This window comes from Alligator sinensis, unplaced genomic scaffold, assembly GCF_000455745.1.
Source record: "Alligator sinensis unplaced genomic scaffold, ASM45574v1 scaffold533_1, whole genome shotgun sequence".
Classification (NCBI taxonomy): Eukaryota; Metazoa; Chordata; order Crocodylia; family Alligatoridae; genus Alligator; species Alligator sinensis.
The window spans coordinates 266322-289644 of record NW_005842330.1 but is presented as its reverse complement, the minus strand read 5'-3'; the positions used below and the strand labels follow the sequence as shown (position 1 = coordinate 289644).

The 23323-nt window shown below is 39.5% G+C and overlaps 1 protein-coding gene across 1 annotated transcript in view; it reads left to right on the top strand.

Annotated features, from left to right (window-relative positions):
* LRP1B (LDL receptor related protein 1B) overlaps positions 1 to 23323 on the top strand; it is a 1375759-nt gene that overhangs the window by 1238940 nt on the left and 113496 nt on the right. Inside the window, exons 70-72 of the mRNA XM_006028602.1 lie at positions 677 to 783; positions 1124 to 1256; positions 17480 to 17602. Coding sequence (XP_006028664.1) covers positions 677 to 783; positions 1124 to 1256; positions 17480 to 17602 — 363 coding nt within the window. The remainder of the gene's footprint in view (positions 1 to 676; positions 784 to 1123; positions 1257 to 17479; positions 17603 to 23323) is intronic.

The window sequence follows — 23323 nt, the reverse complement described above, 5'->3', positions numbered from 1 at the left end:
TCAAATTAAACTAATCATAGGTATTGTGTTGTAAGAGCAGAGTGAAAAAACCCTTAGTTTATGCAGATAGTTTATGTTTAAATTATAGTATCTTTTATCGCATATATTGAAAAAATCTGCATGTGTACATGCAAACAGTATTGAGTTTATTGAGCATCTTACCTTGCTTCTCCCATCTTAAAATATATCTATGTAATGTACATTTATCTTGCAATATTCTAGTTTCCTGAGATGACTACTGTTTTAGTTGTTAGATAAACCTAATATTTGGTACTTATATATTGGTTTTGCTGTGTATTTATAAAGATACATTTTGAGAGTTCTTTTTAGTGATGGAAGCAGTTACCCTTGTTCATAAGGTAGCATAAAGATTTTCCAGACTCAAATCCTATTGTTGGCCATTCATAAGTTTCTTTGCATGAGGAGAGTGAAAAAATAAATAAATACTTTTGTCATAAAAGTAAATATCCTTGCATCTTTTAATTTTTTTTAACAGTTATTCTAAGATGTATTTGGGGAAGTTTGTCAGTTTCTTTGTCAAACTAACCCTGTAATTTCAAACCATGGAATTTCTACTAACGGATAGTCAATTACAACATAATATGTTAACTTTGCCTCATATTAATAAATAAATCATTGTGTTTACATAATGCTAAAAATGTATATTTCTAATTAGCATCTCCAACCTGCTCTTCACGTGAGTATGTGTGCACCAGTGGAGGATGTATCTCTGCATCATTGAGGTGTAATGGAGAATATGACTGTGCTGATGGCTCTGATGAGGTAACTAGTGTAATTCTTTTGAGTGCTTTATATTATCTGATGTACAGTATTTGATCAAGCAATTTAGAAACTGAAAATAAATAGAATAAACATTAATTTTGAATCCATTGCTTTCATCACCACATGCAAAATACACAAGCACATAATATCAGAACATTTCTATTCTAATTGCTTAAAATTTTAAGTTCAGTAGCAGTCTAATTACACTGCCAATAATAAAGAAGAAATGTATTTTCTCGGTCAAAAAAGGCAATGAAATTTCAACAGCCTAGATTAATTCTGTCTATTATTGTATTGTTGTTGTTAATGAATACTGCAGTACACATCTGTATTTAAACAGATGGATTGTGTAACAGAATGTAAAGAAGATCAGTTTCGATGCAAAAATAAGGCCCACTGTATCCCTATCAGATGGCTATGTGATGGTATCCATGACTGTGTGGATGGGAGTGACGAAGAAAATTGTGACAGAGGTAAGGCATCACTTTTTCATTAAAAAGTTTACTCTTCCTTACTCTTATTTTTTAATTAAAGCTATATGGTGATGTAACAGCACTGTAGGGTAGGGCTGTGCGAAGCTTTGGTCCCTGATTCAATTCTGCAGAGATTCAGCCCAATTTGGTGGCTGAATCTCTGAATCCAAATTGAATCAAGAAACCCTTTAATCTCTCCAAATCAAATTGGAATCCTCCAAATCAATCTGCAGAGACTTGAAGAGTCGGCAATTCAGATATAGACACAGCTTTAAATGTTTTTTCTACATACCTCAAGATACGAGGCAGCTCATGAATGCTGCAATGGTGGGGCTGATGAAGCGCCCCACAGGAGCATGGGAGGCTCCCCAGTGTGCTCAGCAGCAGACCTGGAAGTGGACCAGAAGCACTTCTGGTCCACTTCCAGGTCCACTGGGGAGCGCACTGGGCCTCCCTCCCCATACCCTCACAGCTCAGTGACTGGTGCCTCCTTGGTCTGAAGAGGCACCCAGGGTCCCTCTGTGGCTGAGCCAGGGAGGGTTTGTGGGGGGGCCCCAGTGCACTTGGTGGCGGACCCAGAAATGGACCAGAAGTATTTCCGGTCCACTTCCAGGTTCACTGCCAAGCATGTGGGGGGCCCCTCCACACTCCTGTGGGACGCTTCATCCATCCCAGCATTGCACCATTCACAAGCCACACCTGATACCTTGAGGTATGTAGAAAAAACATTTAAAGTTGTGTCTATGGCCAAATCACTGATTCTCTGAATCAGCATCGAATCTTCAGGTTCAGATTTGGCCGAATCATATCGGAGACAGTAATCTGAATCAACAAATTGAATCATTGTCCCCAATTTGGGCTGAATCCAAATCTGAATCGAATATGGCCCATTCCATACTCCTCTATTGCAGAGCATACCAAAGCTGCCGAAATGGACTCTGTGATCCTTTTGGCCAAAGACAGTGCAGCTCCTCATCAAATGGCTGACTGGCATGGCATAATTTATGCTACTTAATACTTCCACTTAAGTGTTTTCTAACCCATGGAATAAAAAGATATAAAATTATTATCAAACAAGAAATTTCATAATGTTAAAAAGTCCTAGTACCATATTTACTTGTACACCCCCTCCACACATTTCCCCCAAATTAACCCTGCAATATTGGGATGCATGTCTTAAGCAGGGAAACTGATTTTTCTTCACTGGAATACGAGCACTGTCCTCAGGCATGCAGACATAAAGGCATGCAGACACTGACAAAATGGCTGTTGCTTCTTTATGGTCCAGCAGGCAGGATAGGTAAAGTCCAGTGTTAGCTGCCTCCCAGCTGCTAGGGAATTTACAGTAACTCTTAGCTGAGTGTTGTAATTTGTGCCTGAAGCAGCAACTAAGTGAGCTGCTGCATGGAGTTTGTAGTATCTTGATTAGGCTTGTGGTGTGGAAACAACAGTTTACTATTTACAGAAACTTATGTAAAGAATTATTACAGTAAAAAGTAAGTGTTGCTACTGCTGTTGTGTCTGGGGTCTAGCCTTATTGATATATCACACCAGGAAGTTCCTGATGCCTCACCCAGACTGTTTCCTGGTATGCCACACTTCCTTGACGCACTGTTTTCAGGAGGACTTACTGTTATGAAACACAGTTGGCCATGGCTCTGGAAAAATCTTATTTTCTACGTTCTGCCTTCCAACAAAGAATGTGCACGTCTGATTCTGGGACATGTGGTATACAGGGTAGTTTGGTGGCAATTTAGAGGCAACGTTAATGTATACTAAATATGAATATGTAATGCCACAATACAATTAATATACAGTTAATATACAATTTTAATTCATATTTTAAAATCAAATAAAACAGAATAATATTTAGGTCTCCCATCTTACACCAATTTCTGTATAGGTAGACTTCTTCATCTATGCAGGTGAGTTTCATTTAGGCTCCCATCTCAAGCACAGAGTCCACCCACAAAGAATACATTTCAGGATTTGTACATATTTTCAAATACTTATGCCCAAACTCCAATGCCTAAAAACAAATTTCTAAATAAAGAATATTATATACCTGTGGTTTAGTTTTTGCAGGTTCTAGCACACACAAATCTTAACACCACTTTTTCAAAATCACCGTCATATGGAAAAACTATTAGGACATAATTTAATAATTCTAGACATAATTTTCCTCCTGTGGGACAAAAATGCAAAGCTTAACCAAAAAGCACTGCTTGCTCCTTAATACTGTCTCTGACCACTACATATGCCACTAGGTCAACTACTAGTACTACAAAAAAAAAAAAAAAGAGGGATATGGGCAGCTACATGTTGAAAGCCCTCTGTCTGCAGCATGAAAAGTTGCCATAAAGACATACTCTCCAGTCATGGGATGACAAGGCCTTAATCCTTATCTCCTTCTGTCCCCAGGGGAGACTGTCAGTGACAACAGCTGTTCTAAGAGAGCCCTGTTGCATCCCCAGAACATGGTCCTGGGCGTGCCCATGTCCCCTTTATAGTTGCAGGCCCTTTTTAGTTGAAGCAGCCTGTTCCCTCTTCACAGTGGCAAGCAGGCTGGTAGTCCAGGACCCAGACCACCTTCGACTGTAAAGGATGTGTAGACAGCATGGGACATGGGAAAGCTGGAGACTGGTGATGCTTGAAAGCCCCTGCCACTACTATGGCTGCCTGTGTGTGGCAGGTAGTTCACCCGCTAGGGTAGGCCACGGCGACCCCATTGCTATCAGGTAGTAACAAGGATAGGCCAGCCTACAAGCTTGCCTAACTGCTCATCACTAGATAGGCTATCAGAGAGCTATTTCCATTCCCTCCCTCTGCCTTGGAGTGAGAGAGAGAACGAGAGCAGGGCACTGTGGGATAGTGGAGGATATAATGTTTAACTTGTAGCTATATTTGTCCCTTTAAGTATGCCAGACTCCAATATCTGCATTTTCCCCATAACTGTAATATATGGAGTCTTTCCTATTGGAGTAGAATAATTTAAAGCTTTATCACTTCTTAACATGACATAACATGATCTGGGATCTGATTCTTTGATCCTAGATAAATGACCTTGCATTTTCTTGTATAGAAAATAATATTGATCAAGTAATCTAGCTGACCATGGTGTTCCATATTAGTCTGACATGTCCTGATGATTGCATACCATCAGAAATGATAAAGCAATATAATGAATGTTTGTCACCTCAATGACAGGCACAAAATGAGTGCCACTCACTGAGATATCATTGGGAAATGCTCTTCTAACTTTCAAAAGAATGTCAGCCAGGCAGAAAAAAGTTTTGGCACAACAAAGATTTCACCTCTCAAACTCAATAAGTATGACTTTGGTGTCTTGTAGGTGTGCAGCTGTGGCTGGGGTAAAATTTATCAGTGGGTGGAAATAAATAATCTGACTGTAATGTAAAATCAAGAAGTACTATAGCATGTATACAATACTGGTCATAATCATTCCCTACAGCCCAGCATCTTGATTTTAAATATATATATTTTTTTTGCCTGTAAGGCTTGCTTCAATCCAAGAGGGAAAGTAATTTCCAAGTATCCTCACATAGGCTGTATTACCACAGCAAGCTTCCTTCCTTTGAGGCTGAGTAGTTTAATCAAGATTATAGTTCTTAATTAACAACTATATTGTTGAGTTCATCTGAAAATTACTTTGGTGTTAATCATGCAAAAATATGAAACGTATGGCACTTCTAGCAACCACTGGTAATTTCAAAGAAATAGTGCAACATCAATAATAAATGAGAAAGCAACAGAAACAAACTGGTAAATGACTGTTGGTCTTGACTAAGAGCAAAATTTTGGACTAAGGGCAAGAAAACAAAAGTAGTTTAAAATAAGTAGCACATTTATTTATTTGTATGGAATACTGCAATTGAATAACAGAACAAGTTATAAACATCCCATAAACAACATATAAGCAACCTATAAAAAATGGCACTGACAGTTTTTTAGATTTCAGGGGTATAGGTTATAGCTGTGGTGGTCTAAGGACATAGGGAGACAAGGTGTTTTTGGTAAATCTGATATCCTTTATTATCCTTTTTGAGATTTGTGAGATGACATTCACGGGTGTTTTCCTCAGTGCGAAATCAGTAGTATCAGAGAGTTTGGCTGTACATTACAGCTTTCTTGGTATACTTAGGGGGATTTCTGGTTTTGTGCAGATACGTTTGTTGGTCCATGGGTTTCTTGTATACCATGGTTTGTAGCTTACCATTCTAAATGGTGCTCATTGAGTCTAAAAATGAGATGTTGGTGCTGGAGTATTCAAGAGATAGTTTGATGGAGGGGTGATGACTGTTGAATTTATGATAGAAATCAATCAGAGATTGCAGGTTTTCAGTACAAATGATGAATATGTCATCAATATATCTTAAGTATAGCAAGGGTTTGATGGTGCAGTCCCTAAGGAATTCTTCTTCCAGGTTGCTCATAAAAAGGTTGGAATACTATGGGACCATTTTGTTGCCCATAGCTATGCCCATGGTCTGGAGAACTGTTGGTTATTAAAAGTGAAATTGTTGTGTGTGTGGAGGAAGTGTATAAGGTCAGTAATATCTTTGGGTCTGTACTCTGAATGGTCAACTTGCTGTTGTAGGCATGTAAGGCAGGCTTGGATGCCATCCTGGTGTGGGATGTTTATATATAAGCTGGTAACATCCATGGTGGTGAGCAAGTTGTTGCTGGGAAGGTGGTCTATGTTTTTAAGTTATCATAGAAAGTCTGTTGTGTTTGGGACAAAACTTGCTCTTTGGGTGACAAGAGGTTTTAGGATTGATTTGATGATACCTGATATTTCCTCAGTTAGGGTTCCATGGTTGGATATGATAGGGCTGTCAGGGTTCTCTTGTTTGTGGATTTTAGGGAGCATGTAAAAAGTCCCTGGGTTAGGTAGTGTGGGGGCTGGGGGATCAAAGTCTGCAGTTTTTCTTGTAGTTCTGATGGAAATGATTTGATGGTAGTTCTGAGCTTCAAGGTGAAAAGGGAAGTGGGGTCTTTCTGTAGTTTATTGAATAGGTGGTGTCAGAGAGTTGTCTGTTGGCTTCTTTCTATGTAGTCTTCACCGTTAAGGATGACTATGGCTCCTCCTTCATCTGCTGCTTTTGTTACTATTTGGTGGTTAGATCATAGAGATTATATGGCCCTTCTCTCTGATAGGGAGCAGTTGTTATGGTAGCATGTGTTGTTGATTATTTCATTGTTCATTCTTTCCCTGAAGCAGTAAATATAATGGACAAGGTTAGAGATTCATCCACTGTGAGGTATTCAGTCTGATTTTTAATAATTCAGTCTGATTTTGGGGGGTTAATCTTTTGCTCAGTGTTGTCAGAGAATGAAGTTTTGTTGGAATCACCCTAAACACAACCAACCTAAACAGACCAAGAAAGCTGTAGTGTACAGCCAAGCCCTCTGTCACCACCAAACTTGCACTGAAATGACAAGAATAATGAATTACCTGTGGGGGCACATTTCTCACAAGAAAACCACTCTCTCTCAAAACTCTCAGTTCTAATCCTAAAAGGGATTTTACAAAACACCTTTCACAGATGAGCCTATGAACTTCACTTCATCAACCTACTGGAAAAAAAAACCCTGGACTAAATATAGACTTTGGATTTATGACACATTATAATCTGCCTAACATCTGCCTCTCCAGGTACCTCTCCACTATTTGCCAGCTACATTCATTACTCTCCCCCGCACCCTACAACCCATCTCTCACCCATTGACTCCTATTTACAACTTCACTGTCTGGCTTTCTTGCATGCATACCAGCCTCTGGCTTCTTTACTATTCATTTGATCCAGGAAGAGCGCACAACAACTGCAGATGTTTTCTCAGCCTGACGAAAAGTGTTTGCTCCTGAAAGCTTGCAAAGAAGAATGTTTTCCAACTATTTCAGTTGGTCTAATAAAAGATATCAGATTTACCCAGAGTACCTTATCTGCCAGTTTTAGATTTAATATCTATTGCAAGGCATTGCTAGTAGACTGATGCAGATCTTCATGCAACCATTAAAATAATAAATAGGACATTCCTTCATTATGTGTGCTATTGTTTGCATTTCACCACACCCACACTTGGAATCTTTAATAAAATTCCATTTATGTAGTAGGTAGTTACATATAGCTTGTCCAGTACAAACTCTGTTCAGTGTTTTCCAGCTCCAGCTTAGTAAAGCAAAGCCCGAAGGTTTAGATGTGGGGTCCATGATAAGAAATTTCTTAATGATGTCAATTGTGTTCCTTTGCTGGATCCGTTTTTCCTTGATGTCAAAATTTTTCTCATTCGGCTTTTTTCCCCTCACTCCAAAATAGCATTCTTAAACGAAGCCTTGGCCTAAGGGGGTCATTAAGTTTCTAAAAACATGAGTAGCGAATTGAATGTAAGCATTTTAGTAGAGTCTTAAAGTACCCTGTTTGTGTCAAAGATCAGGAGTAGGGATATGAGAACAAGCAACCAAACAGGAGTGTAACTGCAAGTATGTATTATGAATCTCATTGTTTCATTCATTTGAGAGTCAATTAGACTGGTATGGGTACTCCTGCTCCAAAGTGGGGCACAATAGTCAGCTGCAGAATAAACGAGGGCCAGCACTGATGTTCTATGGACTTCTGCGTTGCTTCCCTAACTCATACCAGCTGGTTTTGAGATGATGTTATTACATGTGGGAAGTTTGTTCTTAGTCATTTATAGATGATGCCTATAGGTGAGACTATGGTGAAGGTGGATTCCTAAATATTTTGGGGTTGGGTTCATAGTTGACTGGTTTTCCACAAAAGCTAATTCTTAGACAGATGTTCACATGGACATTTGAGAGATGAAAAAAGGAATACATCGTTTTTTCAGGGTTGGGCTTCAAACATCATTCATTAAAATAATCTTCTAATTTTGCCAAATCATTACTAAGTGTAGTTTCAATAATGTTAGTCTCAGAGTCCTGTGTTAAAATAACAATAAAATCAGCATAAATAAATTTTCTTGATTTTATTTATGAGGAATATCATGTGTGTACCAATTGAGGAGGATGTGTGCCAGAACACAGCGCTGATTAATCTTAGTCTATTTATTTTATCATCAAGGCAAACTCTGAGCTTACCGTTGGACAAGATATTAAACAGTACTGTAATAATGTTTTTGTAACTGAGAAGTGCAAAAGGAAGACATTTTATGAGAGGATTAATAGTATAGAGATAAAAGAAAGTCCAAAAACAGTTGCAAACAGTTTCAACTGAAATTGAAAAAAAAATATTTTGAAATTATGAAGAATGGATTATTATATAAGATGAATGAGATGATCAATGAGGCTTGAAAAATTTAAAGAAACACTTTTTGTGTTCTTAAAAACTGCCTTTAAAAATATCTCAGCTATATCCCTTCAAAAAACTAATGGACTGAAAATAAGGAGCAATGCTTTCTTTTTATGTAAAGTACCCATTATTCTTGGGATGTAATAATGTAGTTTCTTTGAACTGTAAATTACTTAGAACACAATAAGAAGTCATTTGCCTAGTTGGTTATCACTAAAATACTTCGTATTTATGTTACAATTATGATTTCTGGTGCACAAATCTCTTCTAGAAAGGAATTTGACAGACACAGCAATCACATAAAATGAGTATAGTATTATCTTGATCTCATAAAAAACTTTTTTTTTTTCCTTTTCACAAACATAACTACTAAAATGGAGTGTTATTCTAAGGCTGGACAATCATGGTGATAATCTCCATGCCCAGTTTCAAGAGTCCTTGTATATAGGCTTAAAAAGAAGTCAGATTTGTTCATTTTTTAACAAACAGGCTGAATCTGGGAAATCCTATGTATTTATATTTACTGTCTTTTGGACAGATTTTCCACTCAGAATAATGTTTAGTCATGCAGATTTTTTTCTTGACATTTTTTTAACATTTAAATTTCTTCTCATAGATTTAAGTTCCATTTGCAATAAAAGTAGACTGTGTGTGATAATAACTTGTGACTTCCTAATAGTCTTACCTGGCAATATATTCTTGTATATTTGACTATTTCATGCAAGTGAGATGTTCCTTAAAAAATTGGTAAGTCTTGAACTGAAACATGTTTTATAGTTAAAGGAAAGCATCTTGTTAATTTTAATCTAACAATCTGGCACAAATGCATAAACTGATTAGATCAATTCCATGCACTTTTTTGTCTTGGTACTACCTCCATGAGAAAAGAGTTTCTTTATTTTTCTTTTGAAGATATTTTTATCTTAACTTTCTTTATAGTCCAATTCACTTAAAAGATGTTGAGATTCCATTTACTAGAAAATAATGTCAGACAGATTATGAGTTTCAAGAAATTGTCATAACTTAATTGCTTAGCAACAGTAAACTTGTATAATGATTCTAAAGAAAAAAGAAAGCTTACCTTTTTGTTGCTAAGGATATTAAAACCTTTACTAACTTGTTTAAGATTTGAATAGTTTGGTTTAAAACATCCCCCCCCCCCACCCCTTCTCCTGCTTTGATTATTTCCAATATGGAACAAATAGTCAAAACAATATAAGAGAATCTGTTCTTGGAGTATTCTCTGCTTAATAAAATTATGAAATAAAATTGTAGTAATGCAGGTCTGAAAGGAACCTCAAAAAGTCATCTAATCTATCTCTCATCTTATAAGACCAGATGTAGCAAGATACTAAACCACTCCTACCAGATATTTATCTAGCCTTAACTACCTCTAGTGGCAGGGTTACTACAGCATCCTTAGGTGATGTGCTTAATTATATATATTGTAGAGAAAAAACTCCCTTAATTTATACTACAATCACACACACACACACACACACACACACACACACACACACTAGCCCATCAAGAATTGCCCATCAAGAATGATGGGGGTGTGTGGGGGGGATGGAGCCCTGTGCCCCACCCCCCCAATCTGGGCCCGCTCCCCCGCTCCCTTCTGCCGGACAGGGGGAGAAGGCCCACTCCTCCTCTCTCCCAGCCGCTGCCGCATTGGGTCATGTCAGGCCTGGCTTGCTGCTCCCCCCCACTGCCGTGGCCTTGTTGTTATTTTGCTGCTGTTACTACTTCCTTTTCTTTGAATAATGACCTCTATTCTTAAAGTAGTTAAGTCTACTAGTTCACTATCATTTCCACCCAAATTCCATTCCATATTCATATTCTTACTCTATTCTTTCTGTGAGGACCATATCTAAAATTACCTCCCCTCTTTGTTTAATTTTCTGATGCAATAAAACGTCTAAAACACATTCCAACACACCACATTCCTGTCATACTATTGGCTATGTAATAGATGTCCAAGTAGTTGAAATCCTTCATTATGACCAGGTCCTGTGTGTAAAACTCTGTCATTATTTCTCCCTTTCTTTTCACCTTTTTATTTCATGAAAAGACTTTCAACATGTATGCCTTCCACTTTTCTGGACTTCAAAAACCACAATATGTGTCACTGATATACAGTGCAAGGCTTCCTCCCTATTTTCCCCACCTGTCCTACCTGAAAAATGTACTGTCTTTTATACCAATATTCTATTGTTATAATTTGTCCCATCAAGTATCTGTGCTGCCAAAGAAACTGATATTTTGTTTGTGACAGTGATGGTTTTTTACTCTTTCCTATTTCTCAGATTCCAGTATGTAATTTTTTAGACCTGAAATGCATTAGATGGTTATACTTACTGAAGACCTAGTTATTGGGCTCAAGATGGTAAATGGATGGAATGTTATGGAGTGTGATTATATGCAGAAGGTTACACTAGATCAGTGGTGGCCCACCCTTTTGTCAGGTGTGCCACAAACTAGCCTCACACCCTCACTGAGTGGCACTCCAATCCCATTCCCCTGCCCAATCTTCTGCTCTGCCTTCTGCTTCCTTCTCAAGATTCTGCTCTGCTATCTCCTTTTGGCCTCTACTCCTCATCTGATGCTCTGGTTTCTGGTCCCTACTTCATCTGCCAGTGTTCTGCCTGTCACCTCAGTCTCCTGCATGCCACACACAGGGGCTGCCTATGCCATTTGTGGCACCTGTGCCTCAAATTGGCCACCTTTGGACTAGATGATCCTTTCTAGTTTTAAAATCCAATTTCCTTCAGTTTATACCTAGTTTAAACTCTAGACCTTTGCATAAAGACATTACATTTAGATCAGCCTAATCAGAGTTACGTTGAACTACCAATTGTGCAAACATTCAAAGGGCTTAAATCGCCTCCAAAATGGTGTGCCCAATCTCTTTAGCTCACCTGAGAAAGTATACTAACCTAGGTTGAGATCAGGTTAATCTAATCTCCCGAATGCCTGTATATATTTGCAGCACAGCCTAGGAGCGGCAAATGGTTTAAAATGTTACTCCCAGTCTGTATTTACATGGCTTAAAGCAGGGTTGGGCAATTATGTCAGCTGGAGGGCCACTTAATGTGTTTTGGTGAGCTGTAGAGGGCTGCACACATAAAACCTTTCAGAAGATATCATTTTAACAAGTTATAATTGAAAAACAAAATAAAATCATATACTAAAAGTCAAACATCTACCATAACATATTTCAATTTTATTTAAAAAAAATACATTTGTCCTGATTTTTTTTTGTTTTATTTATTTATTTATTTTTAGTAGTTGTAACAGGGTGGGCCTGCTCGGGGTCCATCTACTGGTGGCCCCGCCCACCTGTTATGGGCCTACTGCCTGCCTTCTCGTCTGCCACGCCCTGTTGTTAATTAAGTGGGAGGCTGCCCATTGTATGTCCCAATGCCAGGGGGTGCTATCTGTGGCTCTGTTCCTCCCCTGTACCTTACCTCAAGCCTCGCAGATGGTATTTTTAAATTCCTCTTTATGTTGGTGTCTCGGCCATTGTGGGCCTACCCCTTTTCTCTCTAGCTAGGCCTGTCAGTCAAAACCCCCCTACTAATCAGGGTTTGACTCCCAGGCTCTAGCTCTCAAAAAAAAAACCAACCTCACTCGGGCTCCTGCCTCTCTGTGGCACTGGGGTCAGCTCACCCCTGAATACTGCACATTCTCTGGCACTAGGGTCCCCACACTGTAGTGGGCCCCCAATGAGGCCTCCTCCTTCCCCAAATTGCATCACCCAAACCACCAGTCTTAACATTCAACACAAAACATAGGCTTTTAAGGTCATATAATGGAAGATAATAATACAGAAACAAGAGAGGCAACATGCCTGCTTACTTTAGATGATCATGAGGATGACTCAGGGCATGGCGTACTCTTCTGACAGAGACTGCAGCTGCAGCACTATGGTCTTTGGGAATCTGCCTCCTGGCTGCCCCTCTGGCCTTCTCCACTTGCCATTTGTAGGGTCCTGACCTTCCTCTTCCTGTCCCCTGACCGGCTGGCAGGGCTTGAGCCTTAACCCCTACTTGACCGGTCAGCCATGACTGGAAGGTTCTGGACTTAAAGGGACCACTTTGTCTCTTAGTAAGTGGGTTAGGGTTCCCTGTTACAGTAGTGTATATAGAGGTGATTGCATGATCGCTCAAAATAAAGTCTTACTCTTGTATATTGTGTGGGGCAGGGAGTGGTGCTGTGGGAGGGTATGCAAATGTGTGTGTGGGGCTGCCTATGCACTAGGTCCCAGGAACCAGGTGGGAGTGGAGGGAGTGTCTCCAGCAGCAGCTCCTCCTCCTGCCTGTGCTGCACCACTCTGGGCACCAGGGAAGTGGTGGCAGCCTTGGAGACATGTGCCAGGCACAACATGACCAGTCAGGCAGGTGCAAGCTGCAGTGAGATGGCTCCTGCCTTAGTGCACAGGGCTCCAGCCCCAGCTACCCTCCACCCACTTGGTTGGCCACAGGTTGGGGGAGCTGGCTGGCCACAGGTGGTTCATGGGGTTGGGTAGGCAGAATGGGTTGAATGTGGCTGGGAGCTAGAGCTGAAGCCCTGCACTCTGGGGCAAGATCCACCTGGCTACAGCTTCCCCACCCTGCCTGGCTGGGCATGTGGTACCCAGCATACACCCTCATGGCTGCTGCCACTTCTCCATACTGTCTGCTGCCTGGAGCAGCACAGCAAGTGCAGGAGAAGGAGCTGCTGCTGGAGGTGGTGGAGCCAAGAGGAATCTGGGCAGCTGCAGTAGGAGCAGCCCTGCTGGGAAGCTGTTCACACTGGCCAGGGCTAGGATGCTGCCATTGGCAGGTGGGGGTGGGAGCATGACATGGGCTGTCCCAGGTGGGATTGGACAGGGCTCTATCCCATGGAGAGTGTTGTGGGGGCAGCCGCAGGCCAGATACCATCAATTGGTGGGCTCGATCTGGCCCACAGGCTGTATTTTGCCCACTCTGGCTTAAAGTAAGCCATGTGAATGTAGACTGGGTGCAGCAAACTACCATATCCCCCCTTAGAGTTTGCACTTTTTGCTGTAGTTTAGGGTCATCATTTAGATTCTTTGCTATCCATTTTTTCTCACTGATATGTACTTTTTCCTGCTTCTTTCATTTGGAGTATAGATAGATATATTTGGTGTGAAAACACATGCAAAGTTGATTTAAAATAAGGTGACTTAATTTAAGCCACATTGGAGCATGCACATGTAAAGCTCCTTGATATGGTGGCAGCCACCTTGCGAGTTAAATTGACTTAACTAATGTGATTCAAGATAGTATACCTTGGTGGTATATTATCTTGCACTGCATTTAAGTTGACTCTGCTCCACAGACCTGTATATGCTCTGACAGTTGAGCTGACTTCAGAAAGTTAAATTGACGTAACTGTCGGAGAGTTAGTATGTGTGTCCTCACCCATTATATCAAAATCAGACTGCTTCAGCTTTAACTTTTCTTCATTCAGGGTCAACATTAGGGCTATTTAGCTAGTTTGTATCTTACAACTTACAGGATCATGCAAGCCGAACAGTTAAGTTTGCTCCCCCATCTTTCTAGAGCAGCTAAAAGGTATGACTATCAGTGATAGGATAATATATCTTTATTAACTAATAACATAATGATGAGAAATTGTATGCTCTGCAGGATGACCTCTTCATTTCTACATTTTTTTAGGAATCAAATATCGGAGATAAAAGTAGCGAAGCTGTAGATGGCAGAGCTATAGAAGGGAAAAATGTTTGGAATGAGCTGTTCAGAGATGGCAACTGCATACAGTGATTAATTACTGAAAGGGTGTTTGCCAACCAGAAGGTGAGATTATGAAGCTAGTCAGGTTTTTAAAAGAACCAGCATCCAAAAATATATGGTGCATATTTCACCGTTCAATTAAAAACAAGCCTCAAGAAACTTACCAACTAATTTCAAGGATATCAGTGGGGGTCAGAATAGTTGGAGGAAAATAGGGAGGAGAAAGAGAAAAAAAGAGGAGCAGCACATCAAAGAGTTTATCACAATTAAGATTACTTACTAGGATAGTTTGCAGTTTGTAAAAGATACTTTGCAGACCATGCTAGGAAAAGCATTAGTTAGTTAATAGTATAAGATTTGTGGTTAGTTAATAGTTTGTGGTCAGTTATGCTAGTTAATAGTACAACATTTGTGGGAGACGTGGGCCAGTCAAGAATTGAAGATAACTCCATTTGCAGGATGAAAAGCACTTTGGCCAACATGAAAGGCTTATCAAGAACAAGAATCTTGATAAAATGTCTTAGGTACCAGTACCATCTTATAAGGATGAAAAAAGATTAATACCAGGCCCTTTGTGGCTCCCCCCACTGTCTACCCTCGGGATGCTAAGTTGAGGCGTGGGTCAAGGTTGGTTGTTTTTGCCACTCTGGGCAAAAATGTTGCTGACCCATGGTTTATATTATAATACCATCTTTATCTCAGTATAAAAATTAATAGTTATTATTAGGATTTATTATACTGCTGGAGACACAACATGCTGGAGACAAAATTATGCTGCTGGAGACAAAAGATACTCCCTTGTGGAAAAAAGAGCTATCCAGTCTGGAGAAAACAGAAGTTACAAAGCAATGCTTATCAAAAGATTAAATGTATTCCTCATAAAATGAAACTGCTTCATTTAGAGAAAACCTACTTATCAGGTTCCAGATTTGTACGTAAAGAAAGGTAATGGCTTTGGCTTGAGTAAGGAATTGTTTAAAGAAGCACACAACAGTCTTGTGCATAGTATGCATAGTGCATGCTCAGCATATGTGATAGGCATTACCACTTGTGAGTGTTATGAAGACCACAGAACAGTAAAATGGAAAAACTGCAATAGAACTCTTACCTGACAGTTCATGAAAAAGAATAGATCTCTATGATCCAAACAGAAAAAAACTATCAAGTTATGCAGAATTTTACACAAGGTACTACAGATTGCTATCTGACAACACTCTGAAACCTGTGTAAATTTGGAGTAATTCCACCAAAGTTGATTTACATCAATGCAAATGATCTTTTAAGAAAAAAACAAGTCATTTTTGCATAGTTTTCTTGTATTACAAGATTTACTGTAACTGAAAAAGGTAAGAATTGCAGATTTTCAGTGAAACTGGTTACAAATAATCCAGTTTTCAAAATGCAGTATTTCAAAGCTCTCCTGGAAATGCTTGGTTTGCAGCTGCCCTTAAATAATGCAAATGGGCAAGATGAAAGAGCTTGCGGGAATAATTCATTTTGTTCTACAGGGCCTTCGGTACAAATCTCACTTCATCACCCAGGAGCTAGTCTACCCATTCTGCACTGGCTCATGTCTTCTTTATTTCATTTCTAAAGTGTATTAAATTTAATCAAATAAGACACATTTGTGGGAGAAGAATAAAGACATGTAAATGAGGAGTTAGTAAAGAATAGATATTGTACTGTACATTTACACCTTAGCTCATTTTACTTTGGTTTCCCCAGGTAGATGAACCCTATATTTAACCCTAATTGGTTAATGTCATATTATGCAAAAATATTCCTGTAATGGGTAAAGGAGAAAATGTTTCACCAAGGTCCTGTAACTTATTGAAGAGAGCATTTTAAGGAGAAATGTTAAAATGTTTTTGGAATATTCCTTAAAAGAATGCAGATCATTTGTCAGAGAAATACACGTCCATAAGAGGTTAACAGTGTGGATCCATTATCTGCAATAACAACTGAGCGTGTCATTCTGCTATTTACAGCCATCACATATGAATACAAGAAGCCAGAAGCTGTTCTTAATTCTATAGCATCTGTTCCTACTGTGGAAATGTTAAATAGATAAATTATGATAAAACTTGACCAAAATAGAAATGAATACCTTATATAGGCAAAGAAAAGAAAATAAATAGAATATTTTCAATATCTCTATCTAGTTTCCATATATTCAAGAATATAGAGGCAGTCTACTGATTGATGTATTAGGTACCCAGAAAACCCTGTTTATATTTATTAAATTTAGTATTGCATGATATATTGTAATGTAATTGATTTGGAAATAAAATAGTTAAGAGTATTCATTAAGCTCAATGCTGATTGAATTTTTAATGAAATGTGGGTTATATCAATTAAAGAGTCAGGCATGTTTAGAAAGGAGGAAATCTCATAAATGCCTAGACTTTCATAGTGAGATACTATCCAGTAATTTCTGTTATGTGATACCTACTACTCATTTGCAAGATAAAAACTCTTTCTTAAATTTTAATTAATCACCAAGGCATTTATACACATACCTTTTCATCTTGCGATGCACTGGAGATATGGCGGGTCAGATCAGACTCAATTAATCAAGTCTGCTTTACACACAAGCTGATGCGCATGGGAAATGGAGTATATATCAACATGGATATAGGAAAAGCAATAGGTTTCTAGCATCACAGAAAAGATCCATATAGGACAAATCTGGAAATCTGTGGCATTCCAGGGGCTGGATTACTTCCCCTGTGTCTCTCCTGGTTTTTATCACATCATTGAATCCCCAATTGTCCAAAGTCCTGTGGCCCTCAGAAATCTGCCTAACTAAAGACAACCTTTGTTACATGTCTGAATAACTCATAGCATATAACTCCTTTGCTTCTTTCCTAAACTTAGGTCTACGTGATCAGACAGAGTTTGATTCCATCATAGCAGTAACAAGACCAAGGAAAAAACATGTTATGTTGAGTTGATGGAAGTATTTTGAATAGCCATGTTCCCTCTCGGCATAGTTCTCTTTTCCCTATGGGATTTGGCCCATTCAGTTTCTGTTGCATGTTCCACTAGATTAAGCTAGCCTGTGGACAAACAAAACTACAGTATATCAATTTTAATTGTCATGAATTATTTATTTCTTACTTTCTTCAAGGGGGAAATATATGTAGAGCAGATGAATTTCTATGCAACAATTCACTCTGTAAACTACATTTCTGGGTATGTGATGGAGAAGATGATTGTGGAGACAACTCTGATGAAGCACCTGAAATGTGTGGTATGGCATTTCTTATGCTAATGCTTTCTTGTCCCTAGTCCTAAAGGGAATTAGCAAAGTAGAGAAAGATGCAACAAGCATCTACCTAGAAATGTATAGCATCTACCTAGAGATGTATAGGTCTCACTTGACTAGACAAAGACACTAAGTCAGTTATATTTTTCCTCATTTGGCTTTTGAAAATTGGTCTTAAATATGGATATATAATGGCTAGAATAAAACAAACTCAAATGATATTATTATGTAACCCAGAATAAACTTTAGAATAAGGAATAACAATAAATGCATCACCCCACCCTATCAGATATAATTTACTGATACTTTTGCATATACTTGTTCTATTACTTCTATAAGATTGTATAATAATATTCTAGAAAAGACTATTTGAATACAAAGCTAAAATGTGGAATTATTCATGATGCAAAAAATAGCATATCTACATTGTAGTCATGCTGCAACTTCAGTTAGAAGAAAAAAGTCAATGTACTATGGTTTTCTTACTACTTTAAGTTGGGCTGTACTCATTGTAGAACATGAGGGTGGATTGAGAGACACGCGTGCAGTGCCAACAATATAGTTATTTAATGTACTGGAGGATGTTGGCTTTGGTGAAGGCAAACCACCTGACATATATTGGTGGGGATTGATGCTATAATGGTAGATTCACTTGAGTGAACAATTAACAGAAAAAGCAAATTAACATTAGAGAATAATTCCTCATTTGGAAGCCAGTCAGATAAAATAATATACCCTAGGAAGGCATCAAGACATTCTCAATAGTAGTGTTCAAGAGAAAATAAGATTTAACATTGAAGAAAGGATTTAACTAGCATATTTTAGCCATTTCTAATGCACCTTTTATTTCTGTACCTAAATGCAATTTAAATTTCTAAGCAACAACTTAATCAACAGACAAGTAAGGCAGAGCCAGGACAGGATCCACTGTTCCACCCAAAATGTTAAGAGTAAGGGAATGCCAAGTCAATGAAAAGACCCTCCTACACTGGGTGCATCTGCACATGCACATTTACTGTACAGTAACTGAAATTACTCTGCAATACGGGCATGCGTCTACATGTGCATGCCCATACTATGCAGTAAATATGGTGATTTACGCCAACTTGAGCATCATGCAGGTGTCAAATTTACATGCAATTATTTACTGCACAGTAACACATGTGTAGACCCTTACTGCACAGTAACACTGTGTGTGTGCAGTGTCTTGGGACTAACTTTAATCCCAAATCAGTCCACACAGAATTAATGCTCTTTAATGCCTGCACATGTAGAGGCTGGTCTATTCCTGCTAACTGCACAGTAAATTTAAGTTCGTGTAAATGTTCGTGTAGACATGTCCAGTATTTCCAAGACATCAACTAGACTACCTTCAGGATTATAGGGCTGGAAAGAACCTCACAAAATCATCTAGTTTAGTCTCTTCCTCAAGGCAGGATCATCTCTGACTAAACCATCCTATCAAAGTGTCTGTCTAACCTGCTCTTGAAAATTTCCAAAGAAGAACATTCCACAATTTATCTGGGCAGTCTGTTCCAATGCTTAACTACCCTCATAGTCAGGAAGTTCCTTCTAAGTCCAACCTACATTTCCTATGTTGCATCTTGAGGTTATTGCTTCTAGTCCTGTCTCCTACACCCACAGAAAAAAAAGCTCATTTCCATCCTGCCTGTTAATCACCCTTCAGGTGTTTGTGTCCATCCTTTCTTCTTCAACCTAAATAACTCTAGTTCTTTCAGCCTTTCCTTATAGGTCTTGCTGTTTAGACCTCTAATCATTTTTGTTTTTCTGTGCTGGACTCTTTCCAAACTGTTCACATCCTTCTTGAAATGTGGAACCCAAAGCAAGATACAGTCCTCCAGGTGAGGCCTCACCAATCCTGAATAGAGCAGAAGAATCACTTCTCTTGATTTGCAAGCGACACTTCTGTTAATATAACCCAGTATGCATTTGGGTTGTTTTGCAACAAGAGCACACTTTTGGCTTACTTATGATTTACTGTAATTTCCAGGCCGTTCTTTGTAGTACTGCAGCCTAGCCAGTCACTCCCCACCCCATATTTATACATGAAATACCCCATCCCATGTACAGGACTTTGCACTTCCTGTTGAGTCTTGATTTGTTGCAGACTATTTCCAGTATACTCAGGTCATTCCAGATCTTAGCCTTACTTTCCAGATTATTTGCGACTCCACCCAATTTGGTGTTGACTGCAAATTTGCAAACTGTGCACTTGATTTCATTATCCAAATCATTAATGAAGATATTAAACAATACCAGACTCAGAGCAGACCCCCAGGAAACCCCACATGATACCTTCTCCCTGCTAGACACTGAGCCATTGATGGCTACTCATTGAGCACAGTGATCCAAACACTTATGTATCAACCTTACAGTACTTTCATCTAAACTGTATTTCCTTAGCTTGTTAATAAGAATGTCACAAGAGACAGTGTCAAAGGCCTTGCTGAAGTCAATATATAGCACGTCCATTGCTCTCTCCTGATCCACAGAGTTTGTCATTATATGTTTGAAGGAAACCAGGTTGGTAGACATGACTTACTCTTGGTGAATCCGTTTTGGCTATTCCTGATCACCTTGTCCTCTAGGTACTTCAGAATGGATTCCTTGATAACTTGCTCCATGAACTTTCCAGGTATTTAAGTCAGTCTGAGTGGTCTGTTGTTCCCCAGATCCTGCTTCTTTCCTTTCTTAAATATAATGTTTGCCCTTTTCCAGTCTTCCAGGACCTCACCAAACCTTTCCAAATTCTTAAAGAGGATAGCATATGGCTCCTAAATTACCTGAGCCAATTCTTTCTGTGCTTAGGATGGATCCCATCCAGCCCTGCCAATTTGAAAACCTCAGGTTCTCTAAGTAATCCCTAACCTGTTCTGGAGTTACTCTAAACTGTTTGCCTCCTTGCCCATGTTTGTTGCCAACTGTACTCATCTATTTGTGAAAACTGAAGTAAAAAGCCTGACATTCTTAGCCTTCTCTGAATCATCTATAACTAAATTGCCTTCAACATTCAATATTTTTCCCTGATGGTTTCCTTGATCTTCCTCTTACCATTGGCATACTTGTAAAAACCCTTTTTATTTTATGACTCTTGACAGCTGCATCTTAAATTATGCCTTGAACTTCCTAATTTTTTCCCTGCATGCCCATGCAACACTGCTATACTTTTCCCTAGTACATTCCACTTTTTATAGGATTCTTTTTTGGGTTTCAACTCATTGAATAGATTGCTTTCTAGCCAGGCTGGTCTCTTGTTGCACTTCTTCTGTCTCATTGAAATTACTTGTTCCTATGCCCTTAAGGGCTGTGTCCAGACGAGCGCACATATGCATTTCCTTGGGGACAAATACTGCTACGTGTTCCTGGGGAATGCTTGTTCACGTGCTCTCAGGTGCACAGCAAGTTGCCCTGTGTGGGATAGTGGAGGCTGGGGTCAGCACCTGGACTTGCCCCAGCAGCCTTATCTGGGGTCCTGGGGGCCTCCCAGGGCTTCAGCAGCAATGATTTGGCAGCAGGGAGGCAGACTGACAGCTGGAGCGTGGTTCCAACCAGCCAGGCTCCAGTTTCAGATGGTATACATACTGCCTTGTATTTTTAAGGCTTGGATTTTTTGACACTGGTATCTCCTAGGGTCAAAAAGCTCCTTGTGCTGCAAATTAGCAGTGTGGGAAACACCCGCATTTGTGGTGTGCAGTGCTGCAGGTGGGTCTGCAGTGCCACATACTGCATATGCATGCTCAGCAGGACGTGTCCAAGAGGGCCTCCTTAAAGTAACAGCTAGCTGTCCTGGACACCTTTTTTCCCTCAGACTTGTCTGCCAGAGGATTTTGCTGACCAGCTTCCTGTGTTTGTTAATGTCTACTTTTCTGAACTCCAGTGTTCTTATTCTGCTACTCTCTTTCCTTCCTCCTCTTAGGATCTTGAACTCTATCATTTCATGGTCACTGTCCCCCGAGTTTTCTGCCACCTTCACATTCCCAAACACTTCCTCCAATGCTTTTGAGCAGTAAATCAAGCTCTCCTCACCCCCCCAAGTTGGCCTCCTTACTATGTATCAAAAAGTTAATTTCCTGACACTTCAGGAATTTGCTGGACTGCTTATGCACTGCTATGTTTCCCTCCCAGCAGATACCCCAATAATTAAAGTCCCCCATGAGAATCAAGTCCTGAAATTTGGAAACTTCCATCAGTTGTCTAAGGAAGGCCTCATCCACTTTCTCCTCCTGATTTGGAAACCTGTAGCAGATGCTCACCATGACAGCCCTCCTGCTGCTCTCCCCTCTCACAGTTATGAAGAGGCTTTCAAAATGCCTACTTTCCACTTTATACCACACCTCCAAGCACATGTACATCTCCTTTATATCTAAGGCAACACTTCCTACTTTTTTCCCCCTACTTATCCATCCTGGCCACTGCATATCCATCCTGACCATTGCAACTTTCTGTGGAGAAGCCATTTCCTATTAACATGAATACATGCATAGATATGCTTCTCTGTTTCACCTTACTTGCACATTAATGCAAAAATTATTATAAACAACTCCAGCTTCATAAATTTCAAGAGATCTTTCATTCAAATACCTTTCCCTTTCAGTTCAAGATTTGAATAAGGCTTGGGTAAGAAACAGTTTATGTATGAACCTCTGTTGTTGCTATGCAAGCATATTTTTAATTGATAGAGAGAATAATAAGGAAAATAAGTTTTACAATAGCAATTTCTCTTAAGTGTTATTATTTCATTGTACTGTTGCATCACAGATTTAGAAGTACATATACCAGAAGTGTTGTGCATAGCATATATTCATAATTTTCTGAGAAAAGGCATAATTAATATTGCACATTCATATTGCAAAGTGAAGTTTTCAAAAGTTTGGTAATAAGAAAGCCAAGGTTGCATGTACAATATTAAATGCACTCTATTTTTGCATGATGATTAGGTGTTAGGTTTTCAAATAACAATTTCTTAAATAATTGAATCTGTTCACAGAAAATGTGAGAGCAGAAAACGTGTCAAACTAACAATTTTTAATCGTTCTGTGTTCATTACCTCCCTTTCTGATAGGTATAAGCATCTGAGCTTTACTTCATCTATACCAAACAAACCAGATTATGTGGGCAATTCCAAAAAGATTTTTTTAAGTAGCTAAATTTTATAGGACCTCAAAATATCTCATTTGCTGTTCCCAACATCCTAAATTCTGCCCTGAATATATTAAAAGCTTGCAAAGCAACAGCTGCTTGGATTGAAGCACATTGCATCCGGAGTATGTTACATAATTTTTCTTCACACAACAATCTAAGTCAGTGATGCTCAACCTTTTGCCCCTATGGGCTGGAAAAGTGCCCCAGGACTGGTTTGTGGGCCAGATCCCTCATGGGCTTGGCATATAAGGCTGGGTCCCCCACATCCAGATCAGACCCTGCACCACACCAATGGCGCCCAGCATGCCTGAATCGGGCCCTATGCTGTCCCAACCCCATGCGCCTGATCTAACATAGAACCATGCTGTCCGGCCCACCACGCTCCCCATGGTCTGGAAATTTGGCAGCAAAGAAGCAGGAATAAATGCTAGCACTGCTCCTCTGCAACCTAATTACAGGACCTATGGGGAGCCCGGCAGGCTGAATGACAGTTCTGTGGGATGGATCTGGCCTGCAAGCCAGGAATTAAGCACCCTGGATCTA